The sequence below is a fragment of the Rutidosis leptorrhynchoides genome, chromosome 8 (assembly GCF_046630445.1).
Source record: "Rutidosis leptorrhynchoides isolate AG116_Rl617_1_P2 chromosome 8, CSIRO_AGI_Rlap_v1, whole genome shotgun sequence".
Taxonomy (NCBI): domain Eukaryota; kingdom Viridiplantae; phylum Streptophyta; class Magnoliopsida; order Asterales; family Asteraceae; genus Rutidosis; species Rutidosis leptorrhynchoides.
The window spans coordinates 356233971-356255527 of NC_092340.1; the positions used below are offsets into that span (position 1 = coordinate 356233971).

The 21557-nt window shown below is 34.8% G+C and overlaps 1 protein-coding gene across 1 annotated transcript; it reads left to right on the forward strand.

The window, feature by feature from the left end:
* The first annotated feature begins 14504 nt into the window (after positions 1–14504).
* Positions 14505–18693, forward strand: LOC139864644 (uncharacterized). The gene is made up of 3 exons (XM_071853221.1): positions 14505–15293; positions 15393–16208; positions 17368–18693. The coding sequence occupies exons 1-3, from the start codon at positions 14505–14507 to the stop codon at positions 18691–18693; spliced, it is 2931 nt and encodes a 976-aa protein (XP_071709322.1).
* The last annotated feature ends 2864 nt before the right edge of the window (positions 18694–21557 follow it).

A 21557-nucleotide genomic window follows, 5' to 3' on the forward strand; every position in this document is an offset into this window, starting at 1 on the left:
CTAAACAATTCTTCAAGTTTGCCACTTGATTTCATCTTAAACTTCATTTGTATCTTGACAATTCCAATCTGCGTTCAAACCTTTCATGATTTTTGGAAATACCTCAATCGATAGGATGAATCAACCGCACTTCAGCTACGGAAGGAAAGATTTATGCATACAGTTATGCACCTGAGAAACTTTCAGCAACTGAGTAAAAGTTTTACACATAGCCGCGTCAGATCCTTTGGCATTTATTAGCAAAAAAATAAAAAATAAAAAAATAACTTTGTGATCCCTTTTCAAAGTAGCCAATTTTGTCACAGCTCCAGCAAGTCAACTTCAACTTTTCATTCGAAGTAGTCTTACTATAATCCTGATATAAACGATTACCCTTTTGATACCGGAGAATTCTTTTATATTCCACCATATTACCAGCAGACGTACCAACAACCTCGATGCTTCTTGGCTTAAATCTTTCTGATAAATCATTATATTTATTCATTGAAACCCTATCATATACTCATCTGCATCTTGTAACGAGAACTGTCATACCAATTATCGGGAATCAGCAATCAGTACTTTGAAAACTCACAGCATATCTACATCAACAGTTATATATATGACATTTATCACTTAGAATTATGATCTCTCCTTCTGAAATTCTGAAAAGCACTCAGTCACAAAATCAATACTCTGAATGTTGAAAAAGCCGAATGAAGCAGCAAAAACCATAGACAACCGTAAACGACCTTAATCATCAGAAGTTTGATGATAAAGAATAGTATGTTGGAAAAGCTCAGAAAAGTTAGAACTGGAAAACGGATTGAGCTAACCACGAAGGAGACCAAGAACAAATACAAGGACCATACCATATATTCAAAGAATCCAGGTAATTCTGGATCCGATGAAACCTTCAAATAATACCTTGCTCCGAAGTCATGTTAAAATCTTGCTGAAAAATCTTTCTCCATCAACCATCGAACTTAGAAATTCCAAAATATCATCATCAATATCTTCGATATTTCTGAGGATATTTTCATAAATATTCTCGTCCGGAATTATATACCTCTTCGTGCTTCCTGTGTATCATTATATTGGAAACATTCAAGAGAAAATTTGGTACCGAAAAGCAGATTATGCGAAACTATGAATAAAGCCGTGGACAAATCACAAAGAATAAGTTTGACTTCAAAGAATCCAAATGATTCAATGTCTGCTAAAGTCTTTAGTGAATATCTTGCTCCTTACTCTAAACCCTTGCAGACAATAGTTTCTATCATCCGCTGATCTTGGATATTCCGAGATATTATCGTATCTTTCATTATAAATATCCTCCGTATTTCTGGAGATATTTTTATAACTATTCTTATCTAAAATCATTAATCTCTTCGTGCTATCAATATTACATCATATAGAAACTGTTAGTTTCCATATTTTGTAAACTTTCGAGCTTAAAATATGAATGTAATTGAAGTAATGTTGGGAACTGGTGCATGAGTTAGTATAATATAATGACACTTGATCAACGTGATTATATTACAGTAAGTCATGCTGAGTTTCTAAATGGGACATGATGGTTCACAGATTATAACGTCATCATGTGCCATGTTACATAACTCTGTCATTCTGCTTAACTTCTGAACAAATCAAGAAAACATATTCTTGATAGTTCTATTCTCAGTGATTATGATGAATTTAAAAATCAAATTGTGCTATCACGTTCCTTCCTACTTAGAACATTATAATCATTTGAAACTCCATACCTATGAATTCTGGACCGTTACTTGCGAAAAGTAAACAAAAGCATGAAGCTCCGAAATAAAAAGTGGGTATAAATCGCAGCAAATAAGAGAGCGCATTAACTGTGGATGACAATAATTATAGGAGACAGATGCAGTAACATTGAAACATAATGGAAGATTTAAAACCAAATAACAACACAGAAGTTACAAATCGTGGATATTAATACGAATAGCAATATAAAGACACGGTATAATTAAGAATAGTATTCCCCCAAGGCAATAGTAGAAGTAAACAGATTTTCTGGTGGAAAATTGAAAAGAAGGATGATAGAAAAGATAATTAGGAAAATATCAAGGATTAGAACTGAATTAAGCATTTTCACAATCTTTGGACATATAAACTAAGAAGGAAAATATAGGAATGGTGAGGATAATGGAACGGAAGAAGCTTAATTTATAATGAAAATATCAGACAGGGTAATCAAGGCAGATCTCCGTATTTAATTATAGAGATCTTAATTTCCTTACTCGCCGAAAAAATCAAATCTTTTAGATTTCGAAGATTTTCTTTATATTCCCTGAATTCCGGAATTCAATCAAGACAACGTCAAAAGTTAAGACGCACCTTATTTTCTAAATTCAACCATGACTAGTCAAAAGTTATGACGAAACTTGTCTTTCTCATTTCACTCTTTTGTGATAACTTCACTCACCCGCTTCGAGTAATCGAATCATATTATCCACATTACTCTTTGGTAATAAAATTCTATTTTTATCAACTCATATTCGTCATGAAGACATTCTTATTGTTAGACATGACAACCATACTCAAATTTCGGGACGAAATTTCTTTAACGGGTAGGTACTGTGACGCCCCGGAAATTTTCGACCAAATTTAAACTTAATCTTTACATGATATCGATATGATAAGAGAAGTCTGTAATGTGGAGTCTCAAGATTTGTGAACTGCTTAAATGAAACTGTTTGACCTTTGACTGCTTCCGACGATTCACAAGAAAATGTTTGTACATAAGTATGTAATTATATGTATATATGTATATATATATATATATATATATATATATATATATATATAAATATAAAAAATATATAATAATTGAAATAATAAAACATAATTAATTTATTAGAATTGAAGTACGTAAAATAATTTACCCTATAATAAAACTTGTTATTAAAATGAAAATTATAAATATATAATATCTTGAAAATATAAATATATACAACTACTAGTTTTACTAATCAAATTTAATAATACATATTTATATATGTACAAATATATTTTTTTCATACTTGTAATATGTATTTTATAAAATATATAAATTCTAAATATTACATATAAAGAAATTTTAATAGGTGTGTTTTGTGCCATTTCAACGAGTTTATTTATGTGAAGTGTTATTAGTACAATATTGGATGATGTGACTTAACGTTAATTAAACTAACCTTCTAATTTCGATTTAACAGTTGGACAGTAAACCAAATTTTATGAACTCCATAATTTAACCCGATCCCACCTCCTTGCCAAAGCAAGTGATTTTATTTGTTTTGTGGAATCCAATCATTCATATAATGCTAAGTAGATAGCGACTCGTCATTCATTTTCTATTCTTTACAACTGTTTGCTTCCCATTATTTTCCAATCGAGACCAATTAATAGTAATTGATGTATATGTTTCGATTCTTTTCTGCTATAAAACAAATACATTAACATACATATATGTACCTACATGTCTTACACCTATATATAACTCTTTTCTTTTATTACCCAAACCCCACACAACAAGCATCTACTTGTTTCTATCCTTAAATAAGATATTCAATCAACTATGACCGCTTTTAGATTTGGACAATTGCAAAACTATTCTATTTTCCTCTATTGTCTATTTTCCCTACACCCCACTTGATGTTAACCAATACCTGCCTCCATGTTTACTACTTTTCAAAATAAAGAGATATATGTATTACATATATGAACAAACCACACCACTCTCATCACTCTCTCCCCCATGCTCTCTCTTCATCTCTCTTCCTTGTAAAACCGCTACAATCATCAATTATTTACTTTTGGTTACCTACTTCTGCCTTCTACATGCTTTTGTTCGAAGACAGGCAAAAACCACCCTCCATCTACACTTCCGTTTTGGTTAGCAATACACACGATCACCACTTTGCACCATCGCGCTATCATAACCGTCACCCATCATCACCACCCCCATCATAAAACCCGCCATTTTTACTCTCCTATTTCTGCTACAGCTGTTTCTGTCTTCTTTATATCCCTATTTCATTCGCTATTTTACTACACGATATCCTCTTTTCATTTCTTGTGGCCGACAGATTACTAAGCAAATAATCCATAACCCATTTGCTATATAATAAAGCAATAAATAAAGTGAAACACATGTGTATTTTTTTTTCTTCTTGTTCGTTGGCAGACAAAGCCACTTGATAAAAAGTGAAGATAATATTGTGTAGAGATAAAGTTAAGTTAACAAAGGAAAAAGTAAACCGAGAGTTACCAGAGGTCAAACACCAATTTTATTTTATTTATTTATTTATTTATTTTATTTTTAGCGTGGATTACATATTTTTTTTTAGACAAAGTTTTCCCTTTCGGCCATGTCATATTATCATAAGCTTTTGAGCCGTAATCCAAGCAATTGAAATTGGGCTTCGGTTTCTCTATTGGGCTGTGTTTAAGTTGTAAATTGGGCCAAATCATTACCCTTGATTTGTGGTTCCTGTGACATGCGGTTCCAGCATATACTTACACATATAAACGCTTACTATATAAACTTAAATTTGGTAGTGCTATCATGGTTTCTACAATAAACGAGTCACGAATGGTGAAAGGGACAATGTTGTTGAATAAGAAAAACGCGTTGGATGTTTATGATGATTGGTAAATCGTTTTGATCGAGTATACGAGCTCTTTGGACAAAATGTTTCCTTTCAACGTATTAGCACAGTTTAACCTGATGACGAATCCTCGGGTATTTCATATTATTCATCATTGTATATATATTTTGCATGAAAACCTAGGAACTATATGCATGAAAATATCGAGTACAAATGAGATAAATAGTAGTTCGACTTTTATATTTATAAATACGTAATGTTTAATGAAAGGTTTTGTTAATGATGATATATGATATGGACTAGTTTAATGATGATGATACACAATTACAGTTACATGCCTATTTGGTGGGTTGTTTATGTTCTCGATAAAACGCTTGTACCTACCCATAAACCACAAGTTCAAATTAATTTAAAATTTGTTATTAGGCTTTTATATAAATGGAAGTAGTAGGGTAATAGCCAAATGAATTAAAAATTATGGAATGATAAACTTTTAGTGGGATCTAAATATAAATAATAAAAAACGAATCCTAGGTTGTATAGGTTGTAAAGAGATGGAATTCAGTTCCATAAGTGAGCCGTAATCCTTTAGTGGTTAATATTGGGTTGATATCCTTCTATTTCAAACGTTACTAGTTGGGCTACTATTTTTCACTTGGGCCGGAACAAGCCCAGTTTCATTTGAAAGTTTAATATGTGACAAATAGATGATAAAGATGATAATGAGAGGTTGAAGATACTTATGGTGTTAATGGTACATAAAATGATAATTGATGAGTTGATAAAAATAAAATGTTATTATTTATTCTTATTATGTTAATCAAGTTATATATAAAATATAAATATATTCATATATATCAATATTATTATTAATACCATACAAAGATAAATACCTATACCTATATGCATAATATTAAAATAACATATATAGATATATATAATGTTGAAATGACAGATACATTACCATAAGTAAAATAATATAATTAATATAAAGAAAATAGTTTGATTACTATTACATGTTCATTATATGTGTTAATATATATATACTTGATATAGGTTCGTGAATCCGAGGCCAACCTTGCATTGTTTAGTTGTTCAATGTCGTTATATGTATTTTTACTACAAAATACAATACGGTGAGTTTCATTTGCTCCCTTTTTAAATGCTTTTGCAATATATATTTTTGGGACTGAGAATACATGCGTTGCTTTTATAAATGTTTGACGAAATAGACACAAGTAATCGAAACTACAATCTATGGTTGAATTATCGAAATCGAATATGCCCCTTTTTATTAAGTCTGGTAATCTAAGAATTAGGGAACAGACACCCTAATTGACGCGAACTCTAAAGATAGATCTATCGGGCCCAACAAGCCCCATCCAAAGTACCAGATGCTTTAGTACTTCGAAATTTATATCATTTCCGAAGGAGGATCCCGGAATGATGGGGATATTCTTATATGCATATTGTAAATGTCGGTTACCAGGTGTTCAATCCATATGAATGATATTTTTGTCTCTATGCACGGGACGTATGTTTATGAGAAATGGAAATATGAAATCTTGTTGTCTATTAAAATTATGGAAATGAATATTTATGTTAAACTAATGAACTCACCAACCTTTTGGTTGACACTTTAAATCATGTTTATTCTCAGGTATGAAAGAAACCTTCCGTTGTGCATTTGCTCATTTTAAAGATATTACTTGGCGTCATTCATGACATATTTCAAAAGATGTTGCATTCGAGTCGTTGAGTTCATCAAGATTATTATTAAATCAATTATAGTTGGATATATTATGAAATGGTATGTATGCCGTCAACTTTCGATGTAATGAAAGATTGTCTTTTCAAAAACGAATGCAATGTTTGTAAAATGTATCATATATAGGTCAAGTACCTCGCGATGTAATCAACTATTGTAAATCGTTTATAATCGATATGGACTTCGTCCGGATGGATTAGGACGGGTCTCTACAAATAAACTAAAATCAACACGTCAAACATCATGATTACGGAAGTTTAAATAAGCATAATTCCTTTATTTCATATTTAATTGCACTTTTAATTATCACACTTTAATTTATTGTCAATTTAATTATCGTACTTTTTAATTATCGCAATTTTATTTATTGTCATTTTATTTATCGCACTTTTATTAATCGCAATTTCATTATCGCTATTTACTTTACACTTTAAATTAAGTCTTTTTATATTAAATATTTTACATTAGGTTTTAATTGCGACTTAAGTTTTAAAATCGACAAACCGGTCATTAAACGGTAAAAACCCTCTTTTATAATAATAATACTACTTATATTTATATTTATACAAATATAGTTTTTAAAAATATAGCGTTAAACTTGGCTAGCTCCCTGTGAAATGAACCGGACTTACTAAAAACTACACTACTGTACGATTAGGTATACTGCCTATAAGTGTTGTAGCAAGGTTTAGGTATATCCACTCTATAAATAAATAAATAACTTGTGTAAAATTGTATCGTATTTAATAGTATTTCCTAGTAAAAATTAATAGTATTTTATACCCCTTCGCTTTAACATCAAGCATCAATAGTACCGTCAGCATCACCAGCACCGTCAGTACCGTCAGCATCAGCAGCATCTACAACATCACAAGCTCCGTCAGATCCATAATCACCACAAACATCATCACTAATCAACAACGCGTATATCGTATTAACGAGTTAGGAAGTATTAACTCATTCCCTCTGAAGAAATTATATGTATATTTTATATATATATGAATTTTGAGATCAAAATAAATCTTTTCGTACTAAGCTATTACGTGTGAATCTGTATATTTTATATATATATGAATTTTGAGATCAAAATAAATCTTTTTGTACTAAGCTATTACGTGTGAAACTTAACTAGTAGGTACTACTCGGTTAGTTCATGTTACTGATATGCTATGATGTACATCCTTCATTAACCACAATCTCCATTTCAACTCAATGAATTCCATTTCATAATAAACTAAGTATATTATTCAATTATATGTTTGATTTTATACTTTCATCTTCGATGTATTCGAAACTTTCTAGAAAAAATCATTCGTACCTTGTGAAGTTAGCAAGAGTTCATGAGCACCAACATGATTCACTGAGGAAATATCACTAAAACAGAATAACGAAGTATTGATTACATTAGTGAAATACTCTGCGAAGATTATGAAATCTTTAATGTTTTAGAGATTATTCAATATCTAATCCAGCCAAAAATCAAATGAGCTTAATATGATATTAACTCATTAAATCTGTATTACATCTGAAGAAAATATACATACATATATTTTCATAAAGACTGTAATAAAATTCTCTGGTACAAAATATTACTTGTGAAACTTTTAACGGGTAATACCCAAAACATATATAAATTCACAATTAATATGTTACATTCTTCGATTCTGATTCAGCAAATCATCAACTATACTCACTACTTTCACAAGGATATACATTCTTTCCTAGAAATCAACACAACCATTCGCATCCAAATTGATTACATATTCTGATTTTGAAAAATCAGAATCCAAGCCAAGATTTAACAGAAAACATCACTCTTAGATTCTTACATCTTTCAAATGCCATACTTTGAATTCAAAACTGTACTAGAACATCATATGTATACATATAACATTCATCTCTTAGAATTATGAGCTTTCATTCTGAAAATCTGAAAAGCAACCAGTCTACGAATCAATACTCTGAATGTTGAAAAAACTGATGAAGCAGCAAAAACTGTAAACGGCCTAAACAGTCAAAAGTTTGACGATAAATAATAGCGTGTTGGCAAAGCTCAGAAAAAGAGAAAATTTGGTACTGAAAAACGAATTGAGCAAACCATGAAGGAGGCTGTGGACAAATCACAAAGACTAAATCTGCCTTCAAATAATCCAAATGATTCAGTATCTGCTGAAGTCATTAACGAATATCTTGCTCCTGACTCTAAACCTTTACGGACAAATCTTCTTCATCATCCATCGATATTAGAAATTCTAAGATATCATCGTATCTTTCATTATAAATATCCTCGATATTTCTTAAGATATTTTCATAACTATCCTTATCTGAAATCATTTATCTCCTCGCGTTATCTTTATTACATCATAAAGGAAACTGTTTAGTTTCTATATTCTGTAAACCTTCGAGTTTAAATTATGAATGTTTTGAAAAAGTGTTGGGAATTGAAGCATGAGTTAGTATAATATAATGACACTTGATCAACGTGATTATATTACAGTAAGTTATGTTGAGTTTCTAATGGAACGTGATAAAGGTTCACAGATCATACCCTCTTCATGAACCATGTTACATAACTCTTTCATTCTATTTAACCTCTAAACATACAAAGAAAATATTTTCTTGATGATTCGGTCTTTTTCGGATACTCTGGTAATTTGACAAATCAAATCGTTCTATTACCTTTCCTTTCTGCTTTGTATATTATGATCATTCGAAACTCCATACCTACGAATTCTGAACCATTATTCGCTTGACTTGAAGTCGGGAAGAAGAAAACAAAAGCACGAAGCTCCGAAATAGAAATGGGAGTATAAATCGCAGCAAATAAGAGAGAGCATTAACTATGGATGTCAATGATTATAGAAAGACAGAAGCAGGGACTCCGAAAAATAAGGAAAGATATAAAGCCCAATGATAACACATAAATTACAAACCGTGTATATCAATAAGTATTGCAACGTAAAGACACGGGGGAACTAAAAACACTATAAAACCAAGAGTATAGTAGAAGTGAATAGATTCTTCCGGCGATAGATGAAAAAGAAGAATAACAGATATGAAAGTTAGGAGTATATCAAGAATCAGAACTAAATGGAGCATATTGACGAATGCTTTAAAGTATGAATTGAGGAAGAGATAAAAAATAGAATGTATGAGCTGTGGAAATAAGGGAAACAAAGAGGGTAGATTTATAGTGAAATATCGGACAGAGCAATGAAAATAGATTATTGCATTTAACCAAAGAAGATCCTAATTTCCTTAATTACCAAAGAATCAAATCTTATTACGAAGATTATCTTTAAATCCCTTGAACTCCGGAAATCAACCATATCTACGTCAAAAGATATGACGAAACATTATTTTCTCATTTCATTTTTTTTTGCGATAGCTTCACTCAATCAAATTGTTTTATCCATATTACTCAAATTATAAAACTCCATTTATCAACTCGTATGTGTTATGAAAACATACTTATTGTCAGACATGACAACCCCAATCAAATTTCGGGACGAAATTTCTTTAACGGGTAGGTACTGTGACGACCCAGAAATTTCCGACCAAATTTAAACTTAACCTTTGTATGATTTCGACATGATAAGCAAAGTCTGTAATGTTGAGTCTCAAAAACTTTGGAACTATATTCATGTAACCAATTACCCTTTTGACTGTACTCGACGATTCACGAACATTTATGTGTATGCAGATATGTATATATAATATATAGTTACATTAATTGAAAACGTTAACAAAGTATTAGAGGTATAATACTTTACATGAACATAATTTTTTCAATATATGTTTAATATATTTATCGACAAAATTAAATGATAATATCAAACGATTGAACTATCAGATACATCGTGATATGATTACGGGTCTCTGTTGTGAGGTCCACTGTGATTTAAGAAATCTGTTCTTTTTAACAATATTCGAAAAATGGTAAAGTGATTTACAAGTAAGAACAAATGTGTCAATTAACGGGAACTAGACAAAAGTTAGTGGAGATTTCTGTTAAATTTTTAACTCATGCTTTACAATAACTTCCTCGTGACTCTTGATAAGTTAATTATTAAACTTTCATAAAATTAATTGTAAGAACATGAAATGTAAATGGATGTTGACAAGATAAGCAAATGGATATGTTGATTTAAAACGATTTCATACGTTTAATTGTTCATTGGACTTAACCCTACGATTTACGAATAAACTGTAAGTAAAAACTGGAAACCATTATGACTTATATATTATATGATTTTACTTTATTAAATGAAAATGTTTTATGATATGACAATTTCTATTATTTAAACCTTTTAATAAAATGATTTTGAATATAAGTAGTTTTGGAAAACTAAACCTTATAGTATTATTTGATTTAGTTTCAAACGTACGAAAACATTTTTTCGATATAATAGAATTTGATTATAAAATGTTTTTATGGATTTTCAATGATATGAAAATAAAAATAAAGATAAAATAAAGGTTTCTAATGAGCACTAAAAGACTACAACATTTCATCTCAAGATTACAAGTTAAAATGATGGAAATCACTAAACCTGCGCACTTGCACGAGAAAAATCATAACTAAATCATACTGACTCGAAAAAGGGTGATTCTGGTGTCCAGACATTCGTAACTCAAAAATCTACAACTTTCTTAAAGACATCATACATGGATCGCGTACCCATCTACACGAAACACGTAATGTTTCAAAAGATTACGCAGAATTTGTAATCTTTACGCGAAACGCGTAATGTTATGTTTGTCGACATATTTTGAGGCGGCTTCACTATTCTTCACTATTTTAACATGTTTATTATTATTATATTATTATATTTTCATCATAATTTTCATATTACTCCGTATCATTTACTTAGCATCAATGTTTTTTTTTTCAAAATGGGTTTTCGAGCGGGATGAAGCTAAGGAAATTATGGGTTACAGCTATGGAGGTTATGGGTAATGCTCGTAGGTATTATTCGCAAGTCAAACCTAGTGTTTATCATCTCCATTGCGTCTACGTACTCTCCTGCAATATTGAATCACAATATTGATACGTGAGCATTTATATCTTGTCTTTTAAAATATTAATAGTGTATCCATGTCTAGTGCTCGAGTATATATATTTATGCATGCTTTTATATTTTAATTTTGACGTTAGATAGTTTATGATGAGACACGAGTTTGATACATATGCCACTGATATAAAGTATATGATATGCATGTCGTTGGAAAGCTATCGAAAAATTAGTAACTTTTCATTTAGAAATCGTGTGTTTTCGAGAAATGGATTAAAAGTTATGGTAAACTGAATTATGATTAATATTAATTGAAATTGTGTTTGAAACTGTAAATTGATATTTAAACAACTTGTTTATGAGATTGATAAATTAAATTTCCAAATATTATTAGTCGAGTAAATGAATTCTTATATAAGACACGTCTCGTTTTATTGAACAATCGTCAAAGTTGACTGTCTTATCATGTTTTAAAGCTTTATAATTTTACAAGTATTGGAAAACAATGTGAAATAATAAACATGTATAGATTTAAAGATCATATTGGGTCAGGTTGACTTTTGAGATGACTTTTGTTAACTTTTGCATGTCGGTCTCGAGCATTAGGATTGTGATACACTATGACCTGACCTAGCTTGTTAGACATGTATTGACCAACATATGTTCTCTAGGTTGAGATCTACGGTTATTTTGCATTTCGAGCTTCGGTCACATTTCGGTGAATGACCTTATGTGCTGCTAAGCTGAGTTTCATTTGCTCCCTTTTTAAATGCTTTTGCAATATATATTTTTGGGCTGAGAATACATGCACTTTATTTTAAACGCAATGGATACAAGTACATACTTAATTCTACACTGAGTTTGAACCGAAAATCCCTTAGCTTTGATAACTAGTAGCTGTCGGTTATAAGAACTGGTGGGCGCGAGTAGTTATATATGGATCCATAGGGCTTGACATCCCCGTCTGTTCCGGGAATAGAAACCCTAGCCTGAACTATAAAACAGACGTATGCTATTTGAGTTTAGTACACGTTGGTTTGCGTGTATTGTACATGTTGGTTGCATGTATGTTAAAACAGGGGTACTTATTATATAGATGTGAAAGTTTAGTTACCAGGGTGCTCAATCTTGTAGAATATTTTGATAAACGTTTCTGGATGAAACTACTGAAATCTTGTGATCCACCTTTATATACAGATTATGCGCAACTTTAAAACTATGAACTTACCAACCTTTGTGTTGACACTTTTAAACATGTTTATTCTCAGGTTCCTAGAAGTCTTCCGCTGTTTGCTTATACGTTATACAAGCTATGTGCATGGAGTCATACATGTTTTATTCGAGAAAACTTTGCATTCACAAAATCATCACCATGTATCTTATTTGACTGTATTGTCAACGGATGTATTGTTAAAAACTATTATATACGGTGATTGTCTATACGTAGAAATCATCAGATGTCGAAAACCTTGGATTTATATATTCATTTATGGTGTGCCTTTTCAAAAGAATGCAATGTTTACAAAACGTATCATATAGAGGTCAAAACCTCACTATGAAATCAATGAATGATGTATTCGTCCAAAGGAATTTGGACGGGTCATCACATATTATTTTACTGAGCCTTCACAATTGTCTTTATCACCTAAAAACACCAAACTCTCCGTTAGTACACTTTTTAAATAACATTTACAACTCTAAACATCTAAACACGACAACATAACAAATGGGTCAGAATTGCACTTGAGCAAAATAAGCAAACACTGTCACTCGCACGATCGACCCACTCATTCGCACAAGTGAGATCTTGTTCGCACAGATGAGTTCTCATTCATGCGGATAACACGTCAAGTATAATAAGTAACCATCCATATCATTTGTGCGATCCACACTTGCTTCATGCGGATGAAAGGCTCATTCGCACGAGCCACTTTTTGGTTAACACGAGGGGGATCACAACAACACCTTCGCGAGAATTACCAACTGGGTCACCACGATTTACCAATTGGGTCGCACGACCCACCATCCTACTCGCACGAGTGAGGTGTCATTCACACGGACCATTTCACAAAACATGGATTCTAACACTGGTGGTCATTCGCACGAACCACCACTGGTTTACATGGACGAGGCCTTCATTTGCACGGACGATGAGTTATTCGTCCGAACCTACAAGAACAGCAGCATACCTGCTTTTCGAGCTTTTTGCACTGAAATCTCGATTTTTGGTCGATTCAATGGTCCACGAAGGTCGTATAACAAACATAGAACATATTTCTATCCTTAACACACTATTAAAAACACATTAAAGGCATGAATCAAGCATCACAAACTCCTTTCTAAATAAACCCACTTAGAACAAAATTAAATTCACTAAAACCAGAGTTGTTACCTCGTTTTGATTCTCTAAATCACAAGAATTTGATACACAAGGTCACTAGCTAGGATTTACACTTGTTGATTTGAAGGATTAAAGAGGCAGTAGGTGTTTTTGTTTTATGTTTCTAAAAATGGTAAGTAAGGTCACGGGCAGTGTATATATTTAAATTGGGGTTTTTTCATTGTGAGAAAATCCCACTCTCCATTCCACACATGTATTTACCATTTATCTGGAACACAATGTACCTCATTAAGCGGCCCTAATGAGGTCCAGTTTGTTAGCCCGATAATACTTTATGTTACACTCTTATTATTATTATTGTAAGCCCACATCTATAAGGGCCCAATTCTAGCAGCTTCTAAGGCATCTATTTATGTACGACATATTCTTGTTAATGCAATCAATCACAATTCATATTACAGATGCATTATTATCTTTATTACTGTCAAACACCATCGAACATGGTAACAGAGCCAACAACTACATCAAAACCCTAAATCTCATACACGCATGCTTCTAATTTTCTAGTTCTTTTTCTATTTTGTTTCATCCATGTCAACATCACAATATGATAAAGTGTATACTGTAACTTCGGTCACCCACCTAATCCCAATCAAACTCGATCTCGACAAACTTAACTACACCCATTGGAGCACACTATTCAGCAATCATTATTCGTCATTCAATGTCCACTCGTTTTTAAACGCTACCACCACCTCTGATCCACCATCTGAGGAATGGAAGAAAGCAGACTCCGTTGTTTTGGGTTGGATCTATTTAACCATTGCAGAACCGCTACTGCAAAGGCTGCTAACTCTCAGCCAAAATCATCCCATGAAGCATGGGAATTTCTGAAAAATCTTTTCCTCGATAACGCATGTTCCAAAATCATTGAACTCACGGTGGAATTACGTTCTCTTAATATTTTTGACATGACAACCGAAGCGTATTTTAGGAAGATCGATACGATATCTTCCATGCTTACCAATCTCGGTTCCACCATTAAAGATGAAGAATTGGTTACTTATGCGATCAACGGTTTGAATGATCGTTTCCCGTACGCTACGCATATCATTCTTCATCGATCCCCGTTCTCGGATCTTACCACCGTTCGTTCTATGATTACACTCGAGGATATGCAGCTTCAACGAAAAAATCATAACATTAATGAATCACAAGGAACATCCTCGTCACCAACTGTTTTAATTGCACAAGCCAATCACTCGAACCCGACTCGATACTCGAACAACGCACCTGAGGTTTGTCGTAATTTTTCACGAGGCAAGTGTCGATTTGGTGGGAAGTGTCACTACCTTCATCATGTTGCGAATGGTATTCATCCTGCATCACGTACAGAAAAAAATTTGGCTCCAGGAGGTAACAATCCCAATCGAACCACTAGCAACACACTAGCCCAACTTTTAAACATCATCGCAGCCCAACAGAACTTATTAGCCCAAGAACACTTACAACAGGCCCATATCCCTTCTGCATCTTCTTTTGGGCCACGCACCCCTTTAGCCCAGGTCACTGATCTACCGGGTTTTCCAGGAGTCCCACAAGCCAACTACGCTGCCTTAATTAATTCTGTTGGGCCTGCTTACTTACCAGGCTAAATTTATCAGCCACAAGCCCAAGTATATGGAGTAAATCTGCCTGGGCAGCAACAGTACACTTCTGGGCCATCGCAGCTTTTTCCTGGAACACTTACAACCAACAACACCACAGCCTACCTCGCTGCTGGGCCTGCTCAATTTGCTAGTGGACCTTCTCAGGCCAGTCCGTATGTGTTCAATGCGCAGCCCACTCAACAAACTGTGATCCCAAGTACTTTTTCCACAGCAACCCTTCCGGATTATGGTAATACGGGTTGGATTGTGGATACTGGTGCGTCCATTCATCTCACATCTAGCATTAATAATTTAAGTACTGTTTTTAATCATTGCATTTATCCCTCGATTCCTGTTAGTGATGGGAACTCCATCCCCATCACCAACATAGGCCATAGCGTGTTGCCTAACATAAACCGAGCCCTTCACTTATCTAATGTCCTTGTTACACCCAACATTGTTAAAAACCTTATTTCTGTACGTAAATTTGCCCGTGATAATAAAGTATCTGTTTCTTTTGACGAATTTGGTTTCTCTGTGAAGGATTACCTGACCCGACGCCTACTCCTTCGATGTGACAGCACCAGAGATCTCTATCTGCTCACTCCGCAAACATCAACCACAGCTTATCAAGCATTACTCACTTCACCAACTATTTGGCATCAGCGACTTGGTCACCCTAGCACTGATGTGTTTCGTCGTCTTATTTCTAATAATTCTATTGCATGTAATAATACGAAGTCTCCTGTGCTTTGTCACGCTTGTCAACTTGGAAAACACGTGAGACTTCCGTTTGGTAATTCCGTTTCGCTCATATACCGAGCCTCAGTGGTTATAAATACTATTTTCTTTTTCTAGATCACTACTCACATTTCTTATGGGTATTTCCCCTGCGTAACAAATCTGAAGTGTTTAATAAATTTACACAATTTTGTACATACGTAAAAACCCAATTCAACTCCGAAATTAAAGCATTTCAATGTGACAACGGTGGGGAGTTTGACAACAAACAAATCCACTATGTTTTCCAAGAACACGACATCTAAATAAGATTCTCATGTCCTCACACTTCACAACAAAACGGTACATCCGAACGCATGATTCGCACCATCAATAACCTCATACGCACCCTATTATTCCAAGCACACCTTCCACCTACCTTCTGGGTTGAGGCCCTCCACATAGCCACTTACCTCCTTAACCTTCTACCATCATCTTCCATCAACCACGAAATACCACACACCCGCCTATACAAATATCAACCCAACTACTTCACCCTACGTGCTTTCGGATGCCTTTCCTACCCTCACTTATACACTCCTCACAAACTCGCTCCTCGTTCTACTCCATGCATCTTCCTTGGCTATCCTACAAATAACCGCGGATACCGATGCTACGACCTCTCCACACACAAAATTCTACTCTCCCGACATGTCACGCTTGATGAAACCGCTTTCTAATATGGATTCACCATTACAACTCCACCTTCCTCTTATGAATTCTTGGACCCACCACCTCCTAACCTTCTATCTCGGACTCTATCTGACTCCCCCATCCCACCTCCCAAGGAACCCCCTACTCCAACCCCTACTACTACTCCTCCCCCCCCCCCCCCTCTCCACCTAATCCACCCAACCAGCTTCCAAATCCCCTACCAGCACCACCTACTCAAACCACTACCTCGACCCATCCCATGGTCACTCGTCACCAACTTGGTACCACCAAACCTGTTCAACGCCTAAACCTACACATATCTACTCACTCTCCCACACCCAAAACATACTCACACGCCTTTAAAGACCCAAACTGGCATCACGCTATGACCGAAGAATACAATGCTTTAATTAAAAATGATACTTGGACTCTCGTGCCTCGCCCTTCGGACACGAACATAGTTCGCTCCATGTGGCATTTTAAGCACAAGTTTAATGCAGATGGTACTTTAAGCAGGTATAAGGATCGTCTTGTGGCCAACGGATGAATTCAATAGATTGGTATTGATTGTGATGAGACCTTCAGCACGGTTGTTAAATCGGCCACTATTCAGACTGTTCTCAGCTTAGCCATTTCCCGACACTGGCCCGTTCATCAGCTAGATGTCAAGAATTCTTTTCTTCATATGAACCTCTCTGAGACTGTCTACATGCATCAGCCTCCAGGTTTTTGGGATCCCGACCTTCCCTATCATGTATGCTTGCTACATAAGTCCTTGTACGGACTTAAGCAGACACCTCGTGCTTGGTTTCAGCGCTTTGCGGGTTATGCTCAGCGTGTAGGTTTTCAGCATAGCATATGTGACTCCTCCCTGTTCATATATAAGAAAGATGTTGACATAGCTTATCTCTTACTATATGTAGATGATAGCATTCTCACGGCTTCGACTCCTGTCCTCCTACAGCAGTTCATTGCTTCACTACACAAAGAGTTCTCTATGACAGATCTCGGTCCGATAAATTATTTTCTCGGGATTTCTGTTCATCGCAAAACTTCTGGCATGTTCCTCTCACAGAAAAAGTATGCCACAGAGATCCTCGAAAGGGCCGACATGGCCAGCTGCAACCCTTGTAGGACACCGGTGGACACTAGCACCAAACTCACCACATCTGGTCCTCCTGTTCAGGATCCTACTCTATATCGCAGTGTTGCATGGGCTCTTCAATACCTTACATTTACTCGACCCGATATCTCATATGCTGTACAACAAATTTGTCTTTTCATGCACGACCCTCGTGAGCCTCATCTTGCTGCTCTCAGACGTATCCTTAGTTACATTCAGGGAACCATTGATCTTGGTCTTCAGTTGCACGCTTCGTCTACCACATCTCTACTTGCGTACTCTGATGCTGACTGGGCAGGCTGCCCTACTACTCGGCGTTCCACCTCTGGTTACTATGTCTTTTTAGGTGATAATTTATTGTCATGGTCAACTAAAAGACAACTAACCCCATCCAGGTCCAGTGCTGAAGCTGAATATAAAGGCGTTGCAAATGTCGTTGCAGGAATATGCTGGTTGCGCAATCTTCTCTGCGAACTTCACTGTCCGCTAACCACTGCCACGATAGTCTACTATGACAATGTCAATGCTGTTTATATGTCTGGGAATCCGGTTCAACATCAGCGCACCAAATACATTGAGATCGACATATATTTTGTTCGTGACCTTGTCTTGAAAGGCCACGTCCGGGTTCTTCACGTGCCTTCCCAATATCAGTATGCAGACATCTTCACCAAAGGGCTTCCTACTACTTTATTTGATGATTTTCGGACCAGTTTAAGTGTTCGCTCTGCTCCCGCTCCAACTGTCGGGGGATTTTAGCCCGATAATACTTTATATTACACTCTTATTATTATTATTGTAAGCCCACATCTATAAAGGCCCAATTCTAGTAGCTTCTAATTTTCCCATTCAGTAAACCTGAGTACCTGACTATAAACGTAAGTTCAATCTTAGTCTATCTGTCCTAATATGAATCTAATCTCATTCCCGTAATAATTATTTTAAACAGTAAAAATACATCATAATACTCCTTTGTTCCATTTTGTGTCATCCTTGTGTATGGAGTATTGAGAGAATATTCGCAATATATTGCCTTTAGACCCTTTTTAATGGTGATGGGAGTGATAGGGGTGATGGGGGGTTTTTGTGGGGTATAGTGCTGATGTGGCAAATGTGATGGGGTGATGGCGTGATGGAGTTTGTAGTGGTGGGCGTGATGGTTATGTGATAAATTAAATTGGTCCCACATTTTTTATTAGTTTTTATTTTTGTTTGATTAATTTGATTTACAAAAAATCATTTTTTTAGATAAATATGACATACATAAAATTAATAATGGTTTATATTAATAAAAACACACTTTAATTAATAAAATTAAACGATTACAATTTATTAAAGTCCTAAAAAAAACTACTTTATTAAAGAAATCCTAAAATTAAAACTAGAAATCCTAAAATTAAACCATTACTTTATTAAATTACTAGAAATTAAAACTACTCGGCGTCGTCCTCGTCGTCATCGTCGCTTGAAAGATATTCTTTGTAACGCTCGGCCATCTTTTTCTTGAACTTCAAAGCTTTTTTCCTTTCTTTCGGGTCGGGGATTTCGTTAACGTCAAGTTTAAATAATTTTGTGACACACTCGAGTGCCGACCTCATTCGTTCTTCCTCAACTATACGATCAATACCCTTGCTTCGTTTCTCCAATTCTTTATCCTTTTTCTCTTCCCACCAGGAAGACAACTCGTCAAATCTTGAAGAATTCGTACCACGTGAAGAGTTCGTACCCCGTGATGATGTACCCGCATCAGAAGAAACCGATTTTCTCGCAGCCTTCTTAGCTCGGTCTCTTCCCATAGGACGTTGAATCGCATCCTCTCCAAAAAGCTCCTGAAGGTTGTCTAAACGATCTTCCCCGAGATTAACTGTTTGGTTTTCGCCAACTTCATCTTCGATATCATCATCTATTACAAGTTGTCCCTTTCTCCTGCGCACACCACTACCACCAATTGCAGGTGGTGAATACCACTTAGGTCTTGTTTTCAAAAACTCCCAAACATCCTTGTAAGTCCACGGCTTCGATGCCCGATTTTGATATCTTTCCACCGTAATGTTATATACGTCTTGCTCGACACGACCGCTACGTCTTGGGTTACGTTCTTCTTCATTATATAAGGCCGAGAAATCTTTGTACGCCTTATCCATATGTCGCCATTTTCCACTTAATTGGTCGTCATTTCTTAAATAACCAAAATCGTTATTATTAAACTTATTTCGTACTCTCGTCCAAAAAGACGTGTTTCTTTGCGAGTTACCGTGAACCCCATCTTCCGAGCAATCGATCCAACACCTAGCCAACCAAATTTCTTCGGTAGAAGTCCACAATTTTTTGTGTTGTGGTTCTTTTGCTTGTTCCTTTCCTTTTCTTTTATGACTTGGGCGAACCCGAACATTTGGTTGTTGATCCTCGCCACGAATTTCTTCCACTTCTTCATTATTTAGAGGTGTGAACGTTTGTTGTGTTTGTGTCCATGGTTGGCTATTTGATACTTGGAATGGCACCATACCCGGTTGTGAGAAATGCGAAAATTGTGATGGATATTGTTGTTGAAATAGTTGGTTAAATGGTTGGTTAAATGATTGGTTAAATGGTTGGCGGTATTGTTGTTGATAATTGTGATGCATTTGTTGTGAATTTAGAAATTGTGAAAAAAAGCTCGAATTATTGAAATCGTTAAGAAGATTGTGTTGAGACGTATTGGCAACTGGTCGAGGACCTCGAACATTTTGCGGGGAATTTGAGCTTGAACCGGGCAAATTCGGCGAGCCGAAATTGTAGAGGTTACCGGAACTGGACTCGTTTGGATCTTGATGTTGAGACATTTTTTCGGATTTTGAGAATTGTTTAAATTTGTAGAGAGTTTGGATGATTTAAAATGAGAGTGCATATATAATTATGAGATGTGTAGTATATATATATAGAGATGTAAGAGTATATAAAAAAAAAAAAAAAAAAAAAAAAAAAGGCAAACGGCTCTTTCCAACGTAAACCTGCACACCAGTCCACGTGTCACACCCTCGTTCGATGCTCGACACCATCACAAACCGTGATGCACTCATCACGCCGGGAAAAAAAACGATCGCGCCCCATAGAGGCGCTATGGGGGCGCGATGGTGGTGGTTTGGGTTCGATCACGCTCCACTAATCAGAGTCTTAGTTATTAATCTTTTGGACTGACACAAGAGACAAGTTGTATGCCATGAATACACGTGAAGCTTTTTACTATAAGGTTATAATGTTAAATTTTGAAAATTTGGGGGTCTGCAATTACGTATGTACAACACTCATTCCATATTTCTTTTCGATTTACGTTAAGCTAGCTACATCTTTCCTCATGCTTTTAATCATTATTCTTCACTCTCAGACCCATATCAATATGTATACGTACTTTCCATGTAAAAGGATGTTACGATGAAAATAGCTACTCCATCATTTTTCAATTTAATTATAATTAAACGAAGAACACGATATAGTAATTTTTGTTAACTTTACAAATTTTCTCCTTATTTTTTACGTACATTTTTTTTACATATATAGAAATATCAAAGAAAAAATGGTACTTTACATCATTATTCTTATCAATTTATATAATTGAACAATTAGTTCAAAATAACTTAGAAAGA